The 20,103-nt window shown below is 38.3% G+C and overlaps 1 protein-coding gene across 3 annotated transcripts in view; it reads left to right on the top strand.

Annotated features, from left to right (window-relative positions):
- The window catches only part of LOC124870286 (adenylate cyclase type 1-like), a 59,714-nt gene that overhangs the window by 27,991 nt on the left and 11,620 nt on the right, over positions 1-20,103 (top strand). For all 3 annotated transcript variants that reach the window (XM_047368882.1, XM_047368884.1, XM_047368883.1), the window contains 4 exons: positions 10,142-10,269; positions 11,504-11,662; positions 15,497-15,638; positions 18,565-18,720. In XM_047368882.1, coding sequence (XP_047224838.1) covers positions 10,142-10,269; positions 11,504-11,662; positions 15,497-15,638; positions 18,565-18,720 — 585 coding nt within the window. The remainder of the gene's footprint in view (positions 1-10,141; positions 10,270-11,503; positions 11,663-15,496; positions 15,639-18,564; positions 18,721-20,103) is intronic.

Here is a 20,103-nt window from a genome sequence, read left to right as displayed (position 1 = left end):
AGTTTAATAAAAAATGTAGGTTCTTAAATGGCATGAAAAAGTAAGAAATGAAAAAATTACTTATATTTTAAAATGGTTGGTGTGTTTTTTGTAAAGTGTGTGGCTACTGCTACTGTTAATAAACACAGCATACATTTACAGACAGATAGCAGGCATTTCTTCCAAGTTACTGCAGAGGAAGTCCTTATCTCCAGCACTATCAGCACAGCAGTTATCTCTACTGCTGTATCAAAAGCAAAGCACAGTGTGTTCCGCTCTTCCCTTTGGGAACTTAGAGGAAATGAACTGCTACCCTCAGCTGGCTCATATTTTTCTTCATTATCATTATTGAATGTTCCTCCTCCCTGCATTTATGCCTTGGTATTTGCCTTGTTTGTCCCTTGCTGGTTTTATGTGTGCACAAGAAAGGGGCCGTGTATGAGGTTTCATAACCTTGCATTATAACCTTGAGTAAATATTATCACTGTTTCATGGTATCACAGTATTAACACAAAAATTTAAATAAATATTTTCAACATGACCTCATTTATTTTATCTCCAGCAGGCAAAAAAACAGTCCTGTTGTTGCTAAAATGATAAAACATATTGATTGTTATGGTACATTCATTTCTAAAACATTTATTCATTATAAGATACACAGCCCTACTATAAGCAAAGGGTGTCGTTCCATTAGCTTAGACCTATGAATTAGGCTCTTTCTTTAGAGGACATTTAGGTTGAAAAGACAGAGAAAAAGAAAGCAGACAACACTTTATAGATATAGATATAAAGATATATTGTTGTTATTAAAAGTTGTTAGAGTTGATCTAACGGATGACTCAAGCTCAACTTTATACACTGCCTGACCAAAAACAAAGTCGCCACCAAAAAAAAAAAAAATGTTCACACACTCTAATATTTCGTTGGACCACCTTTAGCTTTTGCTACAATTGGAGCCCGATGAATCCTTGCATGGTCATCTTAGAATATGCCCATGTCATCAGGGAAGAAAAAAATCCATTGATGGAATAACCTGGTCATTCAGTATATTGAGGTAGTCAGTTGACCTCATTCTTCGAATACATACTGTTGCTGAACCAAGACTTGACCAACTGCAGCAACCCCAGATCATAGCACTGCCCCCACAGGCTTGTACAGTAGGCACTAGGCATGATGGGTGCATCACTTCATCTGCCTCTCTTCTTACCCTGATTTGCCCATCACTCTGGGTAAATCTGGACTCATCAGACCATATGACCTTCTTCCATTGCTCCAGAGTCCAATCTTTATGCTCCCTGGCAAATTGAAGCCATTTTTTTCCGGTTAGCCTCACTGATTAATAGTTTTCTTAAGGCTACATAGCTGTTCAGTCCCAACCCCTTGAGTTCCCTTTGCGATGTGCGTGTGGAAATGCTCGTACTTTCATTATTGAACAGAGCCTGGAGTTCTACTGGAGTTCTACTGTTGTTTTTCTTCTTTGATTTCACCAAACGTTTAAACGATCACTGATCACGATCATTCAGAATTTTGTTCCGGGCACATTTCTTCCTCAAAGACGATGGGTCCCCCACTATCCTTCCAGTTTTTAATAATGCGTTGGACAGTTCTTAACCCAATTTTATTAGTTTCTCCTTAGATGTTTTCTCTGCTTGATGCATGCCAATGATTTGACCCTTCTGAAACAGACTGACATCTTTTCCACGACCACGGGATGTGTCTTTCAACATGGTTATTTAAGAGATGAGAAGCAACTCATTGCACCAGTTGGGGTTAAATAACTTGTTGCCAGCTGAAACATAATCGCCCGTAATTATCCAATGAGAGGCTCGTACCCATTTGCTTAGTTAAATCCAGGTGGCGACATTTTTTTGGCCAGGCAGTGTATTTCAGCAGACAAAGTAAAGACAAGGACTAGCTGGCCTGAAACAGCCTTTAGAAGATATCCACTGACATCCAATGTCAAAATAATTGATAACTGCCCCATGCCTTATTTTCTCCACATTGTTTCCCAGTTAGCATTTTAAGAATATTATTATAACCCCACCACTTTCTAACAGATGGTGCTTACAAAATACTCTGAACGTAAAAATTTAGTTTTTCTTTTCTAGTCTTTCCTTTTCAAATGAAACTGTGAATAATGGTTACATCGCTGAGGTTTTCTTTCTATGTGTGTGTGCCTTTGACCACCCAGACTGCTCACAGAGCTGCAGTCACATGACAGTGGTAATCCTGCTTGAGTCTGAATCAGCTTCTAATGCCTCACACACAGCAGATTAGCAAATGAAAAAGTACAGTGTAGGAGACTCTTTAAGTGCAAAGGCTTTCCCTGCTTCCTGTTGAGTCGCCATGCCTCACCAACACACCATCTGTTTTTGCACAACCCCGACCGCAAGTTACCCCAAGGGGAAAAAGGCTGCTCTCTAATAAAGCCATAGTTTTGATTTTCGAACAAAAAACAAGCAAACCTTGTTAAAGAAAAAGACTATTTAAAAAGAAAAACAATCTATTTGTTTGGTAGTTAAATTCTTGCATTGGGTTGAAAAGATGTTTTGGAGAAGTAACCATATGCCAGAGGTGTCTTAAACCAAATTCAAAACAGCCAATGTATTTATAGGGAGTGATAATAATGAACATTATGATTCTGTAAATGATAAAAATTATAGTGAAATAAAAGTTTTGATGTAGTGTAGTTTTAACATTGCACTTTAAGACTGATTTACCAAAGATTTTGCTATTCCAAATGCTGTGCAATTTTAAAACTCTGGTAACAATTTTTTGGTGGCGGCCTTCCAAGCACACATCTTGAAAACTCTGTATATGTCAGAAATCTGTGATGTTTGTATTTGTATAGTTTCAAACAAGTGGTACTAAAACTCTAAGAAAAGTTTAGATTAAAATTTAAATTATTCTAAAGGTTTTAAACTTACAAACAACTTTTAAACATATTCAGCTTAAGTCTTTTGGGTAAATGCCTCAACCAGCTTTCTAAATTGAAAGCTACATTTTTGCCTGTTCTTCGCAAAATAGGTCGGGCTCAGTCATATTGGACGAACAGCATAGACTTCAATTTTCAAGTCTTTATGCCATTATAGCACATAAAAAGTGTGCAGATATAAACCCTTCCATTGTTTATATATTGTTTATATTGAAGTTGAATCTCCACCTCAAGTCTGTATTTTTCTTTATCAATTTTCCCATCAACTCTGGCCAGCTTCTTTCTCCCTGCTGAAGAAAACCAACCACACAGCATGATGCTACCACCACGGTTCACTGTGGAGATAGTGTGTTCTGGGTAATGTCCAGTGTTAGTGTTTTTTTGCCTACCCTTGGTATTTTTTATGTAGGCTAAAAGCGCCATTAGGAACACATACAGTTGTCAACAGATTCTCCCACCTGAACTGTGTATCTCTGCAGCGTCTTTAGATTCACTGTGGGCTATTTTGATTAATGCTTGGTGGCTTAGCATTGGTGCTATACTTCTAGTTTGGGATGATGGATTAAACAGTAAAGTGGTTGCAAAGGATTTCATTTTGGGGTATCAGAGCTGAATATATAATCATATTGAACAAATCAGAATGTTATTGAAAAGTTAATCTATATTAGGTGAATCAATTCACTAAGTGAAGCACAGTATATGATACATAGACTACAGGTCCTTCTCAAAATATTAGCATATTGTGATAAAGTTCATTATTTTCCATAATGTTATGATGAAAATTTAACATTCATATATTTTAGATTCATTGCACACTAACTGAAATATTTCAGGTCTTTTATTGTCTTAATACGGATGATTTTGGCATACAGCTCATGAAAACCCAAAATTCCTATCTCACAAAAATAGCATATCATTAAAACGGTCTCTAAACGAGCTATGAACCTAATCATCTGAATCAACAAGTTAACTCTAAACACCTGCAAAAGATTCCTGAGGCCTTTAAAACTCCCAGCCTGGTTCATCACTCAAAACCCCAATCATGGGTAAGACTGCCGACCTGACTGCTGTCCAGAAGGCCACTATTGACACCCTCAAGCAAGAGGGTAAGACACAGAAATACATTTCTGAACGAATAGGCTGTTCCCAGAGTGCTGTATCAAGGCACCTCAGTGGGAAGTCTGTGGGAAGGAAAAAGTGTGGCAGAAAACGCTGCACAACGAGAAGAGGCGACCGGACCCTGAGGAAGATTGTGGAGAAGGGCCGATTCCAGACCTTGGTGGACCGGCGGAAGCAGTGGACTGAGTCTGGAGTAGAAACATCCAGAGCCACCGTGCACAGGCGTGTGCAGGAAATGGGCTACAGGTGCCGCATTCCCCAGGTCAAGCCACTTTTGAACCAGAAACAGCAGCAGAAGCGCCTGACCTGGGCTACAGAGAAGCAGCACTGGACTGTTGCTCAGTGGTCCAAAGTACTTTTTTCGGATGAAAGCAAATTCTGCATGTCATTCGGAAATCAAGGTGCCAGAGTCTGGAGGAAGACTGGGGAGAAGGAAATGCCAAAATGCCAGAAGTCCAGTGTCAAGTACCCACAGTCAGTGATGGTCTGGGGTGCCGTGTCAGCTGCTGGTGTTGGTCCACTGTGTTTTATCAAGGGCAGGGTCAATGCAGCTAGCTATCAGGAGATTTTGGAGCACTTCATGCTTCCATCTGCTGAAAAGCTTTATGGAGATGAAGATTTCATTTTTCAGCACGACCTGGCACCTGCTCACAGTGCCAAAACCACTGGTAAATGGTTTACTGACCATGGTATCACTGTGCTCAATTGGCCTGCCAACTCTCCTGACCTGAACCCCATAGAGAATCTGTGGGATATTGTGAAGAGAACGTTGAGAGACTCAAGACCCAACACTCTGGATGAGCTAAAGGCCGCTATCGAAGCATCCTGGGCCTCCATAAGACCTCAGCAGTGCCACAGGCTGATTGCCTCCATGCCACGCCGCATTGAAGCAGTCATTTCTGCAAAAGGATTCCCGACCAAGTATTGAGTGCATAACTGTACATGATTATTTGAAGGTTGACGTTTTTTGTATTAAAAACACTTTTCTTTTATTGGTCGGATGAAATATGCTAATTTTGTGAGATAGGAATTTTGGGTTTTCATGAGCTGTATGCCAAAATCATCCGTATTAAGACAATAAAAGACCTGAAATATTTCAGTTAGTGTGCAATGAATCTAAAATATATGAATGTTCAATTTTCATCATTACATTATGGAAAATAATGAACTTTATCACAATATGCTAATATTTTGAGAAGGACCTGTATACATAGTCAGCGTTTAAGCTATAAATGTGCCTAACTCCTTACAAGTTCAAGTCAAATTTTAAAAACTGTGAGAAAGTTATCTTTTTTTTTTAATCCCCACACTGCTAAAAATTGTTTCAATTTCACTTGTACATCTCTTCAAGATCCATCTAATTTGACCACAAAAATCCCCAGGTTTGAATATCAGTCTGTGTGATGATATCCCTATCTATGTGTTTAGATAATTTGGATCTTCATTCCACACAAGAGTCTGATTTAAATTTAGCAATGACTATCCATCTTTCAACAAAGACAGCTAAAGAACATTTCATGATGTACATGGGCTGCATGTGTAGGGTTTGTGTCTAAGAATAAAGTCCTCATGCCTTCTCTTCACAGCAGGTACATCTTTACAAGGCAAGAAACAACCTCTAATACTGTAACTATTCAGCTCTAACAAAACTCACAGTTTCCATGTTTAAAATAGAGCATCTGTCCTGTCTCATACCCCCCAGTGTGCGTAATTATGAGTCTTTGGGCTCTACACATGCACGGGCAGCAATCCCATTACCTTAATGGAAACAATGAAGGGTTATGAGGAGGCGCCGACGGTAACCTGGTCTCTCTGGTAAAATATATCAAGTCAAGTTTATTTATATAGCGCTTTTCACCAACAAGGCACTCAAGGCACTGTACGTTAGGAAAAACATTACAATTGTTGTGATTATGAATATGAATATATTTAATATTAATATTTAAATATTTTATCAAATAATATTTTGGTCTGTTAAGTGTTGTCCTGTGAATACCAGCCCAGTAAGGCAGTGGTAATAGGACAAAATCAAAGGGTGAGCCAAGCTCTGACATTATTGAACAGCAAAACTCTGCACATATATGGAATGAATTCACACAATTTCTTAAAATACAAGAATTTATTAACAAAAATAAGTCAACTCAAAGTCAAACATATTTCAATCAACAAACTCTTTACTATGCTAAAACAATCCAACTAACCTACCAAGCAGAATTAAAGAATAACGAAGACTAATGGGCTATGTACAATATTAACACGTTGATTAAAGATGATTGAAAACTATGACCAAAAGAGTGATGCAACATTACCATGCAATGTTTATGTTTGAGAACCAAGGATTATCTTGAAGAATCTGGAAATGAAATTAAGTTAATCTTGGAACCAACTTAGGCAATAATCAGCAAACGTTTAGAGAACCCTTCACAATTCAAGATCAGATAAAATATTATTTTTATAAAATAATGTTTTAAATAATGATCTGCTGAATAAAACCAACCTTCTGGTTGACCATTTCTCAACGGTGTCTAATTAACTGCCTTTATTTATTAAAATAATATTTAAAGAAATATTATTTAGGAAATAGTAAAATATTTAAGGAAATATTTTGAAAAATAACCAAATCCTTCTGGAGAAATGGGGCTTAATGGTGTTTACCTAGTTTTCAAGTTTAGCAAAACAATGTTTAGGGAAATATTTTACTGGATTGAAAACTAGCAACCTTTTTGGGTAAATGATCTTAGCAGATTAGATGTGCAGTAAGCACACGTGTTAGCTGTTAGCAGTTAAAGCTAACAAAATAAACTAATGGCTTATCATCAGAATCAAACACACACCTTTACAATACCGTTAATGAAAGGGTTAACATGCATAAGCGCGAACGGCGCATTAGGATCAATCTTCTGTTTAAAATCACCCTTGAAATAAAGTTTGTCTTAGCTTTAAAAACACAAAAACACAGAGCACAAAACTGAGCATGTGTGCTGCAGATGGCCTGCTAGCACTAAGATAGCTGAGTTCAACACACACAAAACCAAACTTCATAAAATGAAATACGTTTAGATTATTTCATCCTAAATTACTTCTATCACTCTGCCCAAACCTAACCTCGTATGAACTGTGCTGAGGAAAAGTTATCTGGGCGACGACGAAGTTTGAAGAAAGCTCTGTAAACATAAGATTAGCTTCAGCCTATCTTCGTAGCTGTTGGGTGGGGTGGCTCACTCTGTCCGCCAACCAAACTGCACAGTTACTGCCGTAACCACGGTAATGCATCCCGTTGTCCTTCCTTTGGGAAACTGCTTCACTCGGCTTGCTGGAAACTCTCTGGAAACAGTTCGATTCTGCAGATCTCAGAGAGAAAGTTAAGCAACGCTTGTACCTTAATTACCCCCGTTCATGAATGAATACCGGATACACAAACAGCAATTCATTCGTACTTAACTTAGTGCATATGATCACCTGATTGTATTACACTCTTGGATCCAGTTTGAAGAGTTATGTCTGTTTGCCTGCAAAGAGACATTAGCGCGCTGTGTCCCTCCTGTCCCGGTCATCACCGGTGTGGAAGAGATCGATTCATTGGAAAGGCGGGAATTTTATTCAAAACAGTGACATCATGGGGAGTCCACCATAACCCTTTTCCTGGCTGTGCAGGAAGTAGGTTAATGTGATTTATTTTGAAAGTTCCAGAAAAGTTCGTACCGGATGTTGTGATCCATGGCTGTGGGTCCCAACACAATGATACAGAAAATCAAACAACAGGGGTAATTAAAAAAATTAAGAGAATAGAATGATGGATAAGAAAACGAAAGGCAAATTGGACTGAAAACTTAACTAATGTTTAGATAACACATTCAAAGGCCACTCTAAACAAATACGTTTTTAACATAATTTAAAGCAACTTAGGGTTTCGGCACTTTACAGTTTTCTGGGAGGTTATTCCAGATTAGTGGAGCACAAGAACTAAAAGCTGCTTCTCCATGTTTGGTTCTGGTTCTGAAAAGTTCCAAAGAGTGAGTGACTCACCTTATTCCCTGAAGTGAGAGCGATCCATCGCATCGTGGGAGCTGTATAGTGCTGGTGTAATTTAAAGGCCTAAAAAAATGTTTATGAGGTAATAGATCAGGAAATGGACACGTCGGCCCAAGAGAAACTGTTTAACAACATTACAGATTGACAGATTACATATTCGATCCATTTTTGAGTGTGGGGCAGTTTCTCTCAATAGCTAATCCTTCAAAAATACTGAATAAAATGGAATGCATAGATACCCTCTTAGGGAAGACAGAGGTGAGAATTGTGTTTCATGTTTGCATACTATCACAGTAGAAAGAAAGGACAACCCCTTTAAATTCCTTACCTTGACAAACTTTGTTCATATCTATAGTTTTTGGTTTAGAATTTGTTTGTTGAATGACTTTCTATATTTAAGGTATGACTGAAAAAATGTTAGAAGCTGTTAAAGATCTGATCATTGATACAGTGCCAAAGTTACTCACATCTGGTACTTTTCTACATTTATCTCAGTTTTTGTTTTATTGTGATTTTATTTAACACAAAGAATTACAAACACAAATTTGAAAAGAGTGGAAAACATTTGTATTTAGAGTTTATTTGTAAAGTCAATACTGTGTGAAATCCCCAGGTTTTTGGAGTGCACAATTAATAGTTGTTCTGTCAATATATTCAACTATGAAGTACGTGAACTTTGGTCTTCACCTTGTTATTCATCTCCCATTTCGCCCCTCAACAACAAAACACTGGTATTCACCATAACCGTTGACTGACTCAAACACACACTGAAATCAGAGGTTGCACTAGCCACTTCATTCAGCAATTGACTGTTCTCATTGCACTATTATTATTTAATTATTTTTATTATAAATATTGTTAATGTTACATCATTGCACTGTCGGTCTTACAGCATCCCAATTTCAAAAGTCCGTATCTCTTGTACATGTAGTTGAACTAACAATAAAGCAAACTTTGACTTTAACTTTGATATTCTCTCAGCTAATGCAGCTCCTCCAGAGTAACTACGTGCATCTTGGCTTCTTCTCTGATTAATACTCTCCTTGCCTACCAGTTTAGTAGGTTTGAAGCTGTGCCATACTTTTTCTGTTTTTGATGATAGATTGAACCGTTGTTCTTCAGACTTTCAAAGCTTGGGTTTTTTTGTTTTATAACCTGATTTTGCTCTAGCTAACATAGAGGATATGCAGAACTAACTGGTCAACTCTTGCAGACTGCAAACTGGTGACCATGTTGCTTGTCAGGCTCCAGTTCATCGAGATTTACAACAATCACTTTTTGTTGGAGGGCTGCACAGTTGCGCAGTTAATAGCATGGTTGCCATGCATCAAGAAGGTCCTGGGTTCGACTCCTGGCTGGCAGTCTTTCTGCATGGAGTTTGCATGTTCTTCCCGTGCATGCGTTTGTTCTCTCCTGGTACTCCGGCTTCCTCCCACAGTCCAAAAACATGACTGTTAGGTTAATTGGTCTCTCTCAATTGCCCTTAGGTGTGAATGGGTGTGTACATGGTTTTTTGTCCTGTGTGTTGCCCTGCGATGGACTGGCAACCTTTGAAAATGGATGGATGGACTTTTTGTTGGTTACTAATTTCTTGGATTTTTCAACATTCAGGCTAAATTTCCTACAACATTAAAATACAGTGTCAGTAAAGTATGCATCTTTAAATGGATATACGTTAAAACTTTTAGTCTGCTGTAAACATCCAAGCACACATCAAATGCACAGAGGCAGGACAAGGGCTTCTCACGATGTTGACCTGACACTATCTTCAACAAACCTTGTAACAAATTGCTTACAGTAAATGCCAGTAAGGAATATATCCTATTTACCATGACCTAAAAGTATAAAAAGGAACAGTTATGTTCTTTGTAACAATGCTAAACATATGGCGGCCAGAGTTGAACAACCTCTTTTTAAAGGAATATGGCAGTCTTGAACAACTCTGGGTAAACTGATAAAACTAGAAAGAAACAGAAATGCTTAAAAATATAATCTGTCCTCGAAACACATATGGACTCATCCTTTTTCAGTATGGGATAACAACTTCTCTATTCAATCTTTCTTTTTGATTACCAGGAGAACCACTGTCGCAGGATTAAGATCCTGGGGGATTGTTACTACTGCGTGTCAGGACTGACTCAACCCAAGACTGACCATGCTCACTGCTGTGTCGAAATGGGTTTGGACATGATCGACACAATAACGTGAGTTTTTCTCTTAAGTAGTGTCTGATTTCATCTGTTTAGGCACTAGGTGTGGAAAAAAAACAGTCAAGCTGTGTTTCATAGTTGAATGTAAATTTTGAAGTATCAGTTGCTGTCATTTGAGAGGAAAATGCTTTCTTGGAGAAAGGAAATTAGCTGTTACTTTTAAGCTGTTACTTTTGTCATTAACTGAATAGTTCGGAAGATAAATTAGAAACCAAATGACAGATACAAGCCGAGGCATAAAAAACTCAGAGTTCTTTTTGATGTTCTTTTAATTTTGTGTCTGAGAGCAAACAATATTTCTGACTGTTACGTGTTTACCCTTCTTGAGTAGTGGTAATATATTTTTTTATAAAAAATCGATCATCACTTGGTGGTGCTTTCTTAAATTAAGATTATATTTATTGTTTTAATGTGATGGTTTGAATGAAGCGTGTGCTCATAACATGTTTTGCATATGTACAGAACAATAACAAAATACTTTTTTGTTTAATCTCTACTGCGCTGCACAGAACTGCCATTTACAACTGTCATGGAAAAAAAAAAAATCCAGCTGAACTCTTAATCAAATAAAACAACTTTTGTTTGATCTAAAGACAGAGGCACTGTTATTTAAAACAGCACTTGTTACAGACACAACTCAAATATTAGTATATGCAAACTGGAATACTGAGTTGGAAAAATGTCATATGGGTTTGTGCCTGCATCTTTATGCAAGAACCTACAATATGCTTTGGGAGAAAATGCCACACATTTACTTTTTGTCATAAGAGACATCCGCTGTGATTATTACACAATTTTTCAAGCTGTCTCATATGGATAGAACATTTTCAGGAGAATGGTGATGAAAGCTGTTGAAGTTTTAAGTTATTCCCTGAAGTTTTTTTTTTTCTTCACATCTTTAGCATCTTGTCACAATAAAAACAAAAACTTGTAACAAACTGCTACAAACATCCTGACATAATTTCTTGGGCCCTCAATTCAGTTTTTAGTTTTTCTTGAAAAGAAAAATATGTCAATATTATTTTACAAATCATTAAATGGATATTGTCGAATTATTATTTTTCATGTTTGCACAGGTTTAACATTTTGGGAGGAGGGTGCAGCTCCAGTGTTGTTACAAAAATGGGCTCTTTTTGCATCAAGTATAAAGATAGACAGATAGATATTGGTAATAAATTAACATTCCCTGGACAAATTCACCCAAATTGTCCCATGCATGGTCCCGCAGGTCAGTGGCAGAGGCAACAGAAGTCAATCTTAACATGCGTGTGGGTCTGCACACTGGTCGAGTGCTATGCGGAGTGCTGGGCCTCAGGAAATGGCAGTATGATGTCTGGTCAAACGACGTGACGCTGGCCAATGTGATGGAAACTGGAGGACTACCAGGGTCAGTATTATTATAGGTATAAATATATATATATATTTTTTTTTTTTTCATGGCAAGGCCTTAAAAGGATAATTCAGCATCTGGTTAATTGCTACTTTAGTTGTTAAACTGGCAATGATTTACTTTAGTGCAGCAAAAAGCCAATTTGTAGAACAATAGATACAGACCAAATATTTTTAGTAGTGTATAAACATCTTATTGTGTCCTGGGTAACATTTTTTGTTTTAGATTTCAGTTGTTCTGGTATTTTTCAGTCAGTTGCATTGTTGATTAGTCATATGATATTGCTTCTGCTTCTCTGCTTGCTCAGACACTTTCACCACTTGCTATGTGTTTGCTTACATTTTACTTTTAACTTCTTATCGCTCAGCAACAAACTTTTTATTTTTATTTTAATCGCTTTTGAGAGGATGACCAGATGACTGAAGTTGCACTTATCATGACAACACAAGCTAATCAGTACAAGATGCCTCCCTTTTTCACAGATGACTACCACTACAAACATCTCCAGAAAATATCAGTGATGGTAATGAAGTAATTGTGGAAGCAAATGCTGTATATGGAAGTGTACCGACCCTGTTGATGATTCAAAACAGTGAAAGGATTAACAGACAGCTAACTAGCACCAACAAGAAACAGAATACTGATGTAAATTGAGAGTAAACTGATCAACAGTCCTCCCTGGACCTCTCTCGGCGCAAAGCCAAAGGATAAATCCCTTCCTTCAGATGTGGGAAGATGGCTAACAGGAAGATCCCTGGCCTCGGAAACCCAATAGAAACATTTTTCATAATTTCAATGACTATTGACTCTATGACTCTAGCTGTGATATGTGTTGATTACAACAGTTTATTCCTTGTGGGAGATTTCAGCATTCATGTTGGCAACCCCCAAGACAAAGGAGCGAAAGAGCTATGTGATACACCTAAAAACCTTGTTTTGACTCAACATGTTAAACAGCCAACACACAAATGGGGACATATTTTGGACTAAAAATCTAAGGACGATTCAACTGAAACCTTTAACCACATTTATGTCTTCACCTCCACTTTGTCCTGTAACTCAGTAAATGAGCTGGTAGATAACTTCTATTCAGAAACGTCAAATATCATTGATTCCATTTCTCCCATTAAAGTCAAGGTTGTCTCTGGTAAGAAGAAAAATGCTCCACTGGTAAGAAGTGAAAAAATGGAGTTTTGAAAAGCTGAATGGATGTGGCGAATGACTGGATTCCAGATGAACTGTGGCATATCTTCATGCATTAATTTGATAACTACTTTACTGAGAAAATTCAGAAAATGAGAACGGTAGTTTGTACACTGATATCAAGCCCAGTACTAATGTTGTGTTTAATCAAAACACATTTGGACAAAATCACACAATTTCACCAAATTACCAGCAAAAGCTTAGAAGAAACTGTATATCAGATAAGCTCCACTTGCTGATAAAAATCACATGCAGGGTTCCCCAAGGCTCCATCTTTGGGTCCCTCCTATTTAATATCTACATGCTCCCCCTAGCTCAGATCACAACAAACAACAATGTCATCAGATGACTATGAACCTATTCAAGCACTGGGTAGATACATAGAACAAATCAATGTGTGGATGTGTCATAATTTTCTTCAGTTAAATAAAAACAAAACTGAAGTAATTATGTTTGGACCAAAGGAGGAGCGATCAAGTGTCAACACACAGCTTCATTTACTACAGCTAGAAACCACAGATCAGGTCCGAAATGTGGTTGTTATGATGAACTCCGAACTGAACCTTTAGAGGTACTTAAAGACAATCACTAAGTCGGCCTTCTTTCACCTGAATGACATTTCCTGGATTAAAAGACTAAAAACTCATCCATCCAAGTCATCTTAGTCAAATTTATAACTACAACAGTGTCTTCACAGGTCTGTCTAAGAGTATTCTTCCATCCAGAGTAGTTGTCTTGCAATCCAAAAGTTGTAGGTTTGAATCCAGCTTCCTCCTGTCACATGTCGATGTGCTGAGGGGCAAGGCACTAAACCTCAAGTTGCATACCGATCTGTGTACGAATGTGTGTTCATTAATCAATGGGATTGGGTGAATGTGGCTCTAGTGTAAAGCGTTTCAAGTCGTTGGGATGACTGGAAAGTTGCAATATAAGTTCAGTTCATTTACCTTCTTTATTATGCCACTGCAATGATCTTTTTTATTTAATTTTTTTCTTTATGTTTTTTTTATCATGTAAAGCAATCTGAAGTGATTGTAATGGTGTGATAGCCTTTAGTCATTGTACAGTTTCATGGGTCATGGTATTAACACAAGCTTTTTAATCAAAATGCACATCATGATTTTACTGCTTTTTAAAAAATAAAGTCACAGCCATTATTCATACTGATGCTAAATAAAACAACTTTATATAATGGACATTATATTGATTGTTATACAAACACTTAAGTAAAATAATAACACTAACTAAAGTTTTAACTTTTAATTTAAAACTACATGAAAATGAATGAGGATCTAAATCTATCCCTAGACTCTCTAGAACAGAAGTGGTCCCAGGGTTAACCTTTGTGGAACACCTGTCTTTATTTCTAAACCTGGAGTTGTAATGATCTATAGACATGTACTGGGTTCTCCCAGGTAAAGATTTACAAAAACCAACTTAATACAGAGTCACTACAGTACCTTTTTTAAACCTTAATGCTGGTAACTGGCCCTTCCCAATTGTTGGTGGTGCTGGCTGGTGCTGTTGCTGGTCATTTATATAGAAGAAATGTTCTGTATATCATTTCTGTAGCATGTTGAAATATACACTACCAGTCAAACGTTTTAGATACACTTTCTTACCTAAGGGGTCTCTTTAATTTCATGACTATTTACATTGTAGATTCTCACCAAAGGCAACAAACTATAAATGAACACACATGGAATGATGTAGTAAAGACTATAGACAAAAAGTGTGAAATAAGGCTGAACATATTTAGATTTTAGATTCTTCAATATATCACCCTTTGCTCTGATTACTGGTTTGCTCTCTCTCTATGAGTTTCGTGAGGCGGTCACCTGAAATGGTTTTCCGAAGAGTCTAGAAAGAACTTCCCAGAGGTTCACTGAGAGACGGCCAAATGTTAATATTTCACTCATCACAGCAAAGGGCGGCTACTTTAAGGAATCTAAAATACAAAAGATATTTAAAGTTCTATTTAGCAAACAATGTTTTGTTTGCTACATAATTCCATATGTGTTCATTCACTGTTTTGATCCCTTCAGTGAGAATTTACATATGATGTAAATACTCATAAACATTCAAAACTATTAAATGAGAAAGGCATTCTAAAACTTTTGACCAGTAGTGTATATCTTTGTGCATGGTAATCCTTGCAACCCTGCTTATTGGTCCCACATATAAACTGTTCCTCAGAAGATTAAATCTCATAAAATACCATCTTTTCTCTCTTTATTTGATGACTACATACATTGTGTAACATATTTGCATAATACCAACAAGTGGTCAGCTTGGGATGCCTCAAACAGAGAATGGACGGCCTTGTTGCAGTCTACTATTATTTGCCAATTAACTGACCCTGTTTCTCAGAAGGAAAGACTTAAAAAGCAGTAAAGTAAAACTGAGTATTTAAGATAGAAAGTCACAAGAGATGTTGCAGCAATCTGAAAGCATGATGGGAGATATATGAGCATATTCAGAGAGATTTAAAAATTGGCAACTTTTTCATGTTGAGAAAAAGCCAGCAGCAGCTTAATTTAAGATTGTTTTAATAATTTCTTTCTGCTGTTAATTTCATATTTTGAGATTTGCCACATTTATGTTGAGCTTGCCTTGTTTGCATCGCAGGAAAGTTCACATCACCAGATCAACACTTGAGTGCCTAAATGGAGACTATGAGGTGGAGCCTGGGAATGGTCATGAAAGAAACGCCTTTCTCCAAAAGCATGAAATAGAAACTTTCTTTATTGTGCCATCTCACAGACGAAAGGTATTTCCTGTTCAGAATGAATGATTGAATTTATATAATGCATGTTTTGTCTTGATATGACTTTATTAAGGAAGTGCTGTTTTCAGTTTTAAACATTAAGAGCCTCTAGTAAAACTTAGAAAAGCATCGGCGCATTAGAGTACATTAATAAAGTGAGAATAGATTAAGTTTAAATAGCTGACATTATTTTTGTGCCAAGATCTACATGCCCTTCAAGTTGAACTATAAATTATGCAGTATATTTGTTAGTTTCACTTGGTGTAATGTGTTGTGCTAGATTATAAAGACAAAGAAACACACCCAGTGGCATCTATCATCTCAATTTTGCACAGTTGGACAAACGTAAAGAGAAACACACATAACTCCAGCAGATGTGCCACAAGCAGCTGGGGAAATAATTTTATTTCTCTGTTCACCTCTCCACTCCTTTTGACTTCATCAGTCTACTTTTTTCAGTATTTCTGGCAGCTAATTTTATTTTATGAAAGATATGGCTTGTGTGCAGGTTCACACTTTAACATCCTAGTAATTTTTTCTCTTTGCTATATAAGAGACTTCACTAATCCTGTTAATGCAACTGATGGTTTAGCTTCATCAAAGTAATGGCTCAGGCAAATATATGATCTAACTGCTGTTCAATGGACTGCTGCTCCTGCAGGGACAGATCTCACACAGATCATATAGATTCTGTTGTAACTCAGAATCAGAATCAGAATCCGCTTTATTGCCAAGTTCGTACATACAAACAAGGAATTTGACTCCGGTACACTTTGCTCTTTTGTTCTGTTTTTGCATTACAGAATATACAAATTTACAATTTACAATATACACATATCTAATAGAAAAGGTGCATTTGCAACATCTGTATGCTGTTGTTCTGTACTCTATTGAATGTTCAACAGAGAAACAGCCTGGGGGAAGAAACTGTCTTTGTGGCGGCTGGTTTTAGTAAACAGTGCCCTGTAGCGGCGGCCTGAAGGTAAAACTCTAAACAGTTTATGTGCCGGGTGTGTGGGGTCTGCAGAGATTTTAGCAGCTCTTTTCCTGACCCTAGACCTGTATAAGTCCTGGATGGAGGGAAGGTCAGCCCTGATTATTCTCTCTGCAGTCCTGATTATTTGTTGCAGTCTGGACCTGTCCTGTTTTGTGGATGAGCCAAACCACACTGAGATGGATGAAGACAGGACAGACTGAATGATGGCAGTGTAGAAGATGACCAGCAGCTCCTGTGGAAGGTTGAACTTCTTGAGTTGCCTCAGGAAGTACAGTCTCTGCTGGGCCTTCTTTCGAACAGTGTCTATGTGTGAAGACCATCTCAGGTCCTCAGAGATGGTGGTTCCTAAGAACCTGAAGTGGTCCACGGCCGATACAGTGTTGTTGAGGATGGTGAGGGAGTGTATGGGGGTGGTGTTCTCCGAAAGTCCACCACCATTTCCACAGTCTTGAGTGGGTTCAGTTCAAGGTAGTTCTGACCGCACCAATGTACCAGCCGATCCACCTGCTGTCTGTATGCAGACTCATCACCGTCCTGGATCAGTCCGATGACAGTGGTGTCGTCTGCAAACTTAAGGAGTTTCACGGACGAGTCCGATGAGGTGCAGTCATTTGTGTACAGAGAGAAGAGGAGTGGGGATAGAACACACGCCTGGGAGGCACCAGTACTTATTGATCTGGATCAGGAGAAGATGCTCCCCAGTCTCACCTGCTGCTGTCGGTCTGTCAGGAAGCTGTTGATCCACTGACAGGTGGAGGCTGGGACGTTGAGCTGGGTGAGCTTCTGGTGGAGCATGTCTGGTATGATGGTGTTGAAGGCCGAGTTGAAGTCTACAAACAGGATCCTGGCGTACGTCCCTGGACGGTCGAGGTGTTGCAGGATGAAGTGTAGACCTAAGTTAACAGCATCATCTGCCGACCTGTTTGCTCGGTAAGCAAACTGCAGGGGGTCCAGCAGGAGGCCTGTGATGTCTTTCAGGTGCTTCAACACCAGCCGCTCAAAGGATTTCATGACCACAGACGTCAGGGCTACAGGCCTGTAGTCATTTAATCCTACGATGGTGGGTTTCTTGAGAACCGGGATGATGGTGGGTCGTTTGAAGCAGGTGGGGACCTCACATTTCTCCAGTGACTTGTTGAAGATCCTTGTGAAGATCGGAGCAAGTTGATGTGCGCAGGCTTTCAGACATGATGGGGAGACGTTATCAGGTCCTCCAGCCTGTTTACCTCTTCCTTGGAGATCTTTAGTGGAGGCAGAGGATCTGATGGTGGGGGGTTGGTTGCTTTATGAGAGGAATTTGTTGCTGAATGGGATGTAGAGGGGGATGATTTGAGGTGTGAATGGCTTCTTGTCATGTCTGCAGTAGAAGCCATTCAGACGGTTGGCCAGGAGACAACTCTGTTCAGGATGGGTGGAGGGGCTCTTGTAGGCAGTCAGGTTTCTCAGACTAGTCCATACAGCTGAAGTGTCACCAGTAGAAAGGTTGTTCTTAAGCTTCTCGCTGTAGCTTCTCTTAGCTGCTTTGATCTTAGCTGCTTTGATCTCTTTTGTAAGTCTGTTCCTGGCCTGCCTGTACCGCACCAAATCACCACTGCTGTGAGCTTCTTCCTTTTCCCTGCGCAGATTCCTGAGGTGTGGAGTAGCACTAAATGACACTAGTGCTACCTCAAACCCTTTAATGTACACTTAATCTTTTTCACATTTTCTAAAACAGGTTTGAGGTCAGCAGTCCTAAAACACAAAGGTCCTGTCAGATTAATCTGCCTTAGTTTAACCACTTTTGAGTTGAATTCCTAAGCTCTGTGATAAAGATTGCATATGTGTTTATATATGCTCAGTGATTGTCCGTGAGTTTTAAAGTTATAGACTCACATACTAAAAGTTTTACTGCAGGGATTTGTGACTTAATCCTTGTTCTCATTGTGTTGACAGATATTCCCAGGATTGATTCTTTCGGATATAAAGCCTGCCAAAAAGATGAAGTTCAAAACTGTTTGCTACTTACTGGTGCAGCTCATGCACTGCAGGAAAATGTTCAAAGCTGAGATTCCTTTCTCCAATGTCATGAACTGCGAGGATGGCGATAAGGTACTGGCTTGGGCTTACTTTTCTCTGCTTGCTTGTACTATGATGAGATGGGCAGAATTTCCTTCAAAAGCAAATTTGTATTATTTTATTTCAATCCATGTGTTCTTGCATCACATGATGAAGTTTTATTTCAGTCAACTTGACATCGTCACTTGCTACTAAATCTGCAAGCTATATTTGTTGTGATTATATTATGTTACCAACATCATTATAAAGACATAAAGACAAGCAAGAGACATTTCCTATCTCCAACTTGTGGTATTCATCAGGATTTATTTCACTAAAACTTGTACATTGTTTTAGTTCAGCGATCCTTACAATAAAATCTTGCCTGCTTTGTTAAAGATATTTTTTCAGCACTAGTGGCCTTTATTTTTTGACAGTAGGCAGACAGGGTAGACATTTGACAAATGTCGCTGGATCCGGGACTCAAACCTGGGACAGCTGCTTTGAGGACTGTAGTCTCCATATATGGTTGTGCACTTAACCCCTACACCATCTGCAACGCACCAAGCTTGCCTACTTTTAATGACACTCGTGAATCATTTCGTATCATGAAGTATTTCCTTTCTGTTGGCTGCTGATGTACATTATAAATTGCACACAAATACAATACAATGTGAAAGATTATATAAACATAGCAGGGAATTTAAGCATACAAAAATCTTGTGATTTAACTGGCTATCCACCTTGTTCCTTAATCATGTGATACCTTGCATGAATTATTTTGTTAACTTCTGGTCTGGCATTTTACACATAAACAAGTCTCTTCCAGAGTAAATATAGGTAAGAAACATGTTAGATCATTAACTTTTAAAACTGAAACAGGATAATGTAATTTTACCTGTCCCTGCATCTATGTTAACTATACCTATAATCACACCTCTTGTGCTCTCAGCATCTTTTTAATCTTTTTCAGAAGCAGACTCGTTTTTTGGTAGTCGACCTAGAAGTGGGGATAAGGATTTTCATTCTTCCCGGGCTTTAGTTTTCAAGTAAAACGAGCACATTAGCAGGACTTTTAAGGGTTGCTTTATATTTGTATTCTTTAGCCACATTTGTCTTGATTCCTTGTGGGTTTGTTGACCAATGGAAAATAATCTACCAATCGTAAAAATGATCCACCACAGGTTTAACATCATCTGAGTAAAGGTGCAGCTCAAATCCCCACATCCTCCCTTTAGTGGCTTTAGTACACTACCCAATGCTTTCTTACATTCTCTGGCTGCTGAAGAAACCTAGAGCTAACGCTGTGCATTTAATGATAAACTAAAGTATGAAGGCAATGTTCTAATTTTAAGGTATAATTAGCTGCTCTTATTTACCATTAGAGAGTGCAGCAGAGCATTTGTCAGTGCAGTTATAAATAAAATATATATTTTT

This window comes from Girardinichthys multiradiatus, chromosome 6 (assembly GCF_021462225.1).
Source record: "Girardinichthys multiradiatus isolate DD_20200921_A chromosome 6, DD_fGirMul_XY1, whole genome shotgun sequence".
Classification (NCBI taxonomy): Eukaryota; Metazoa; Chordata; class Actinopteri; order Cyprinodontiformes; family Goodeidae; genus Girardinichthys; species Girardinichthys multiradiatus.
Note: the sequence above shows the minus strand (reverse complement) of the source record. Positions and strands in the feature narration are given on the sequence as shown.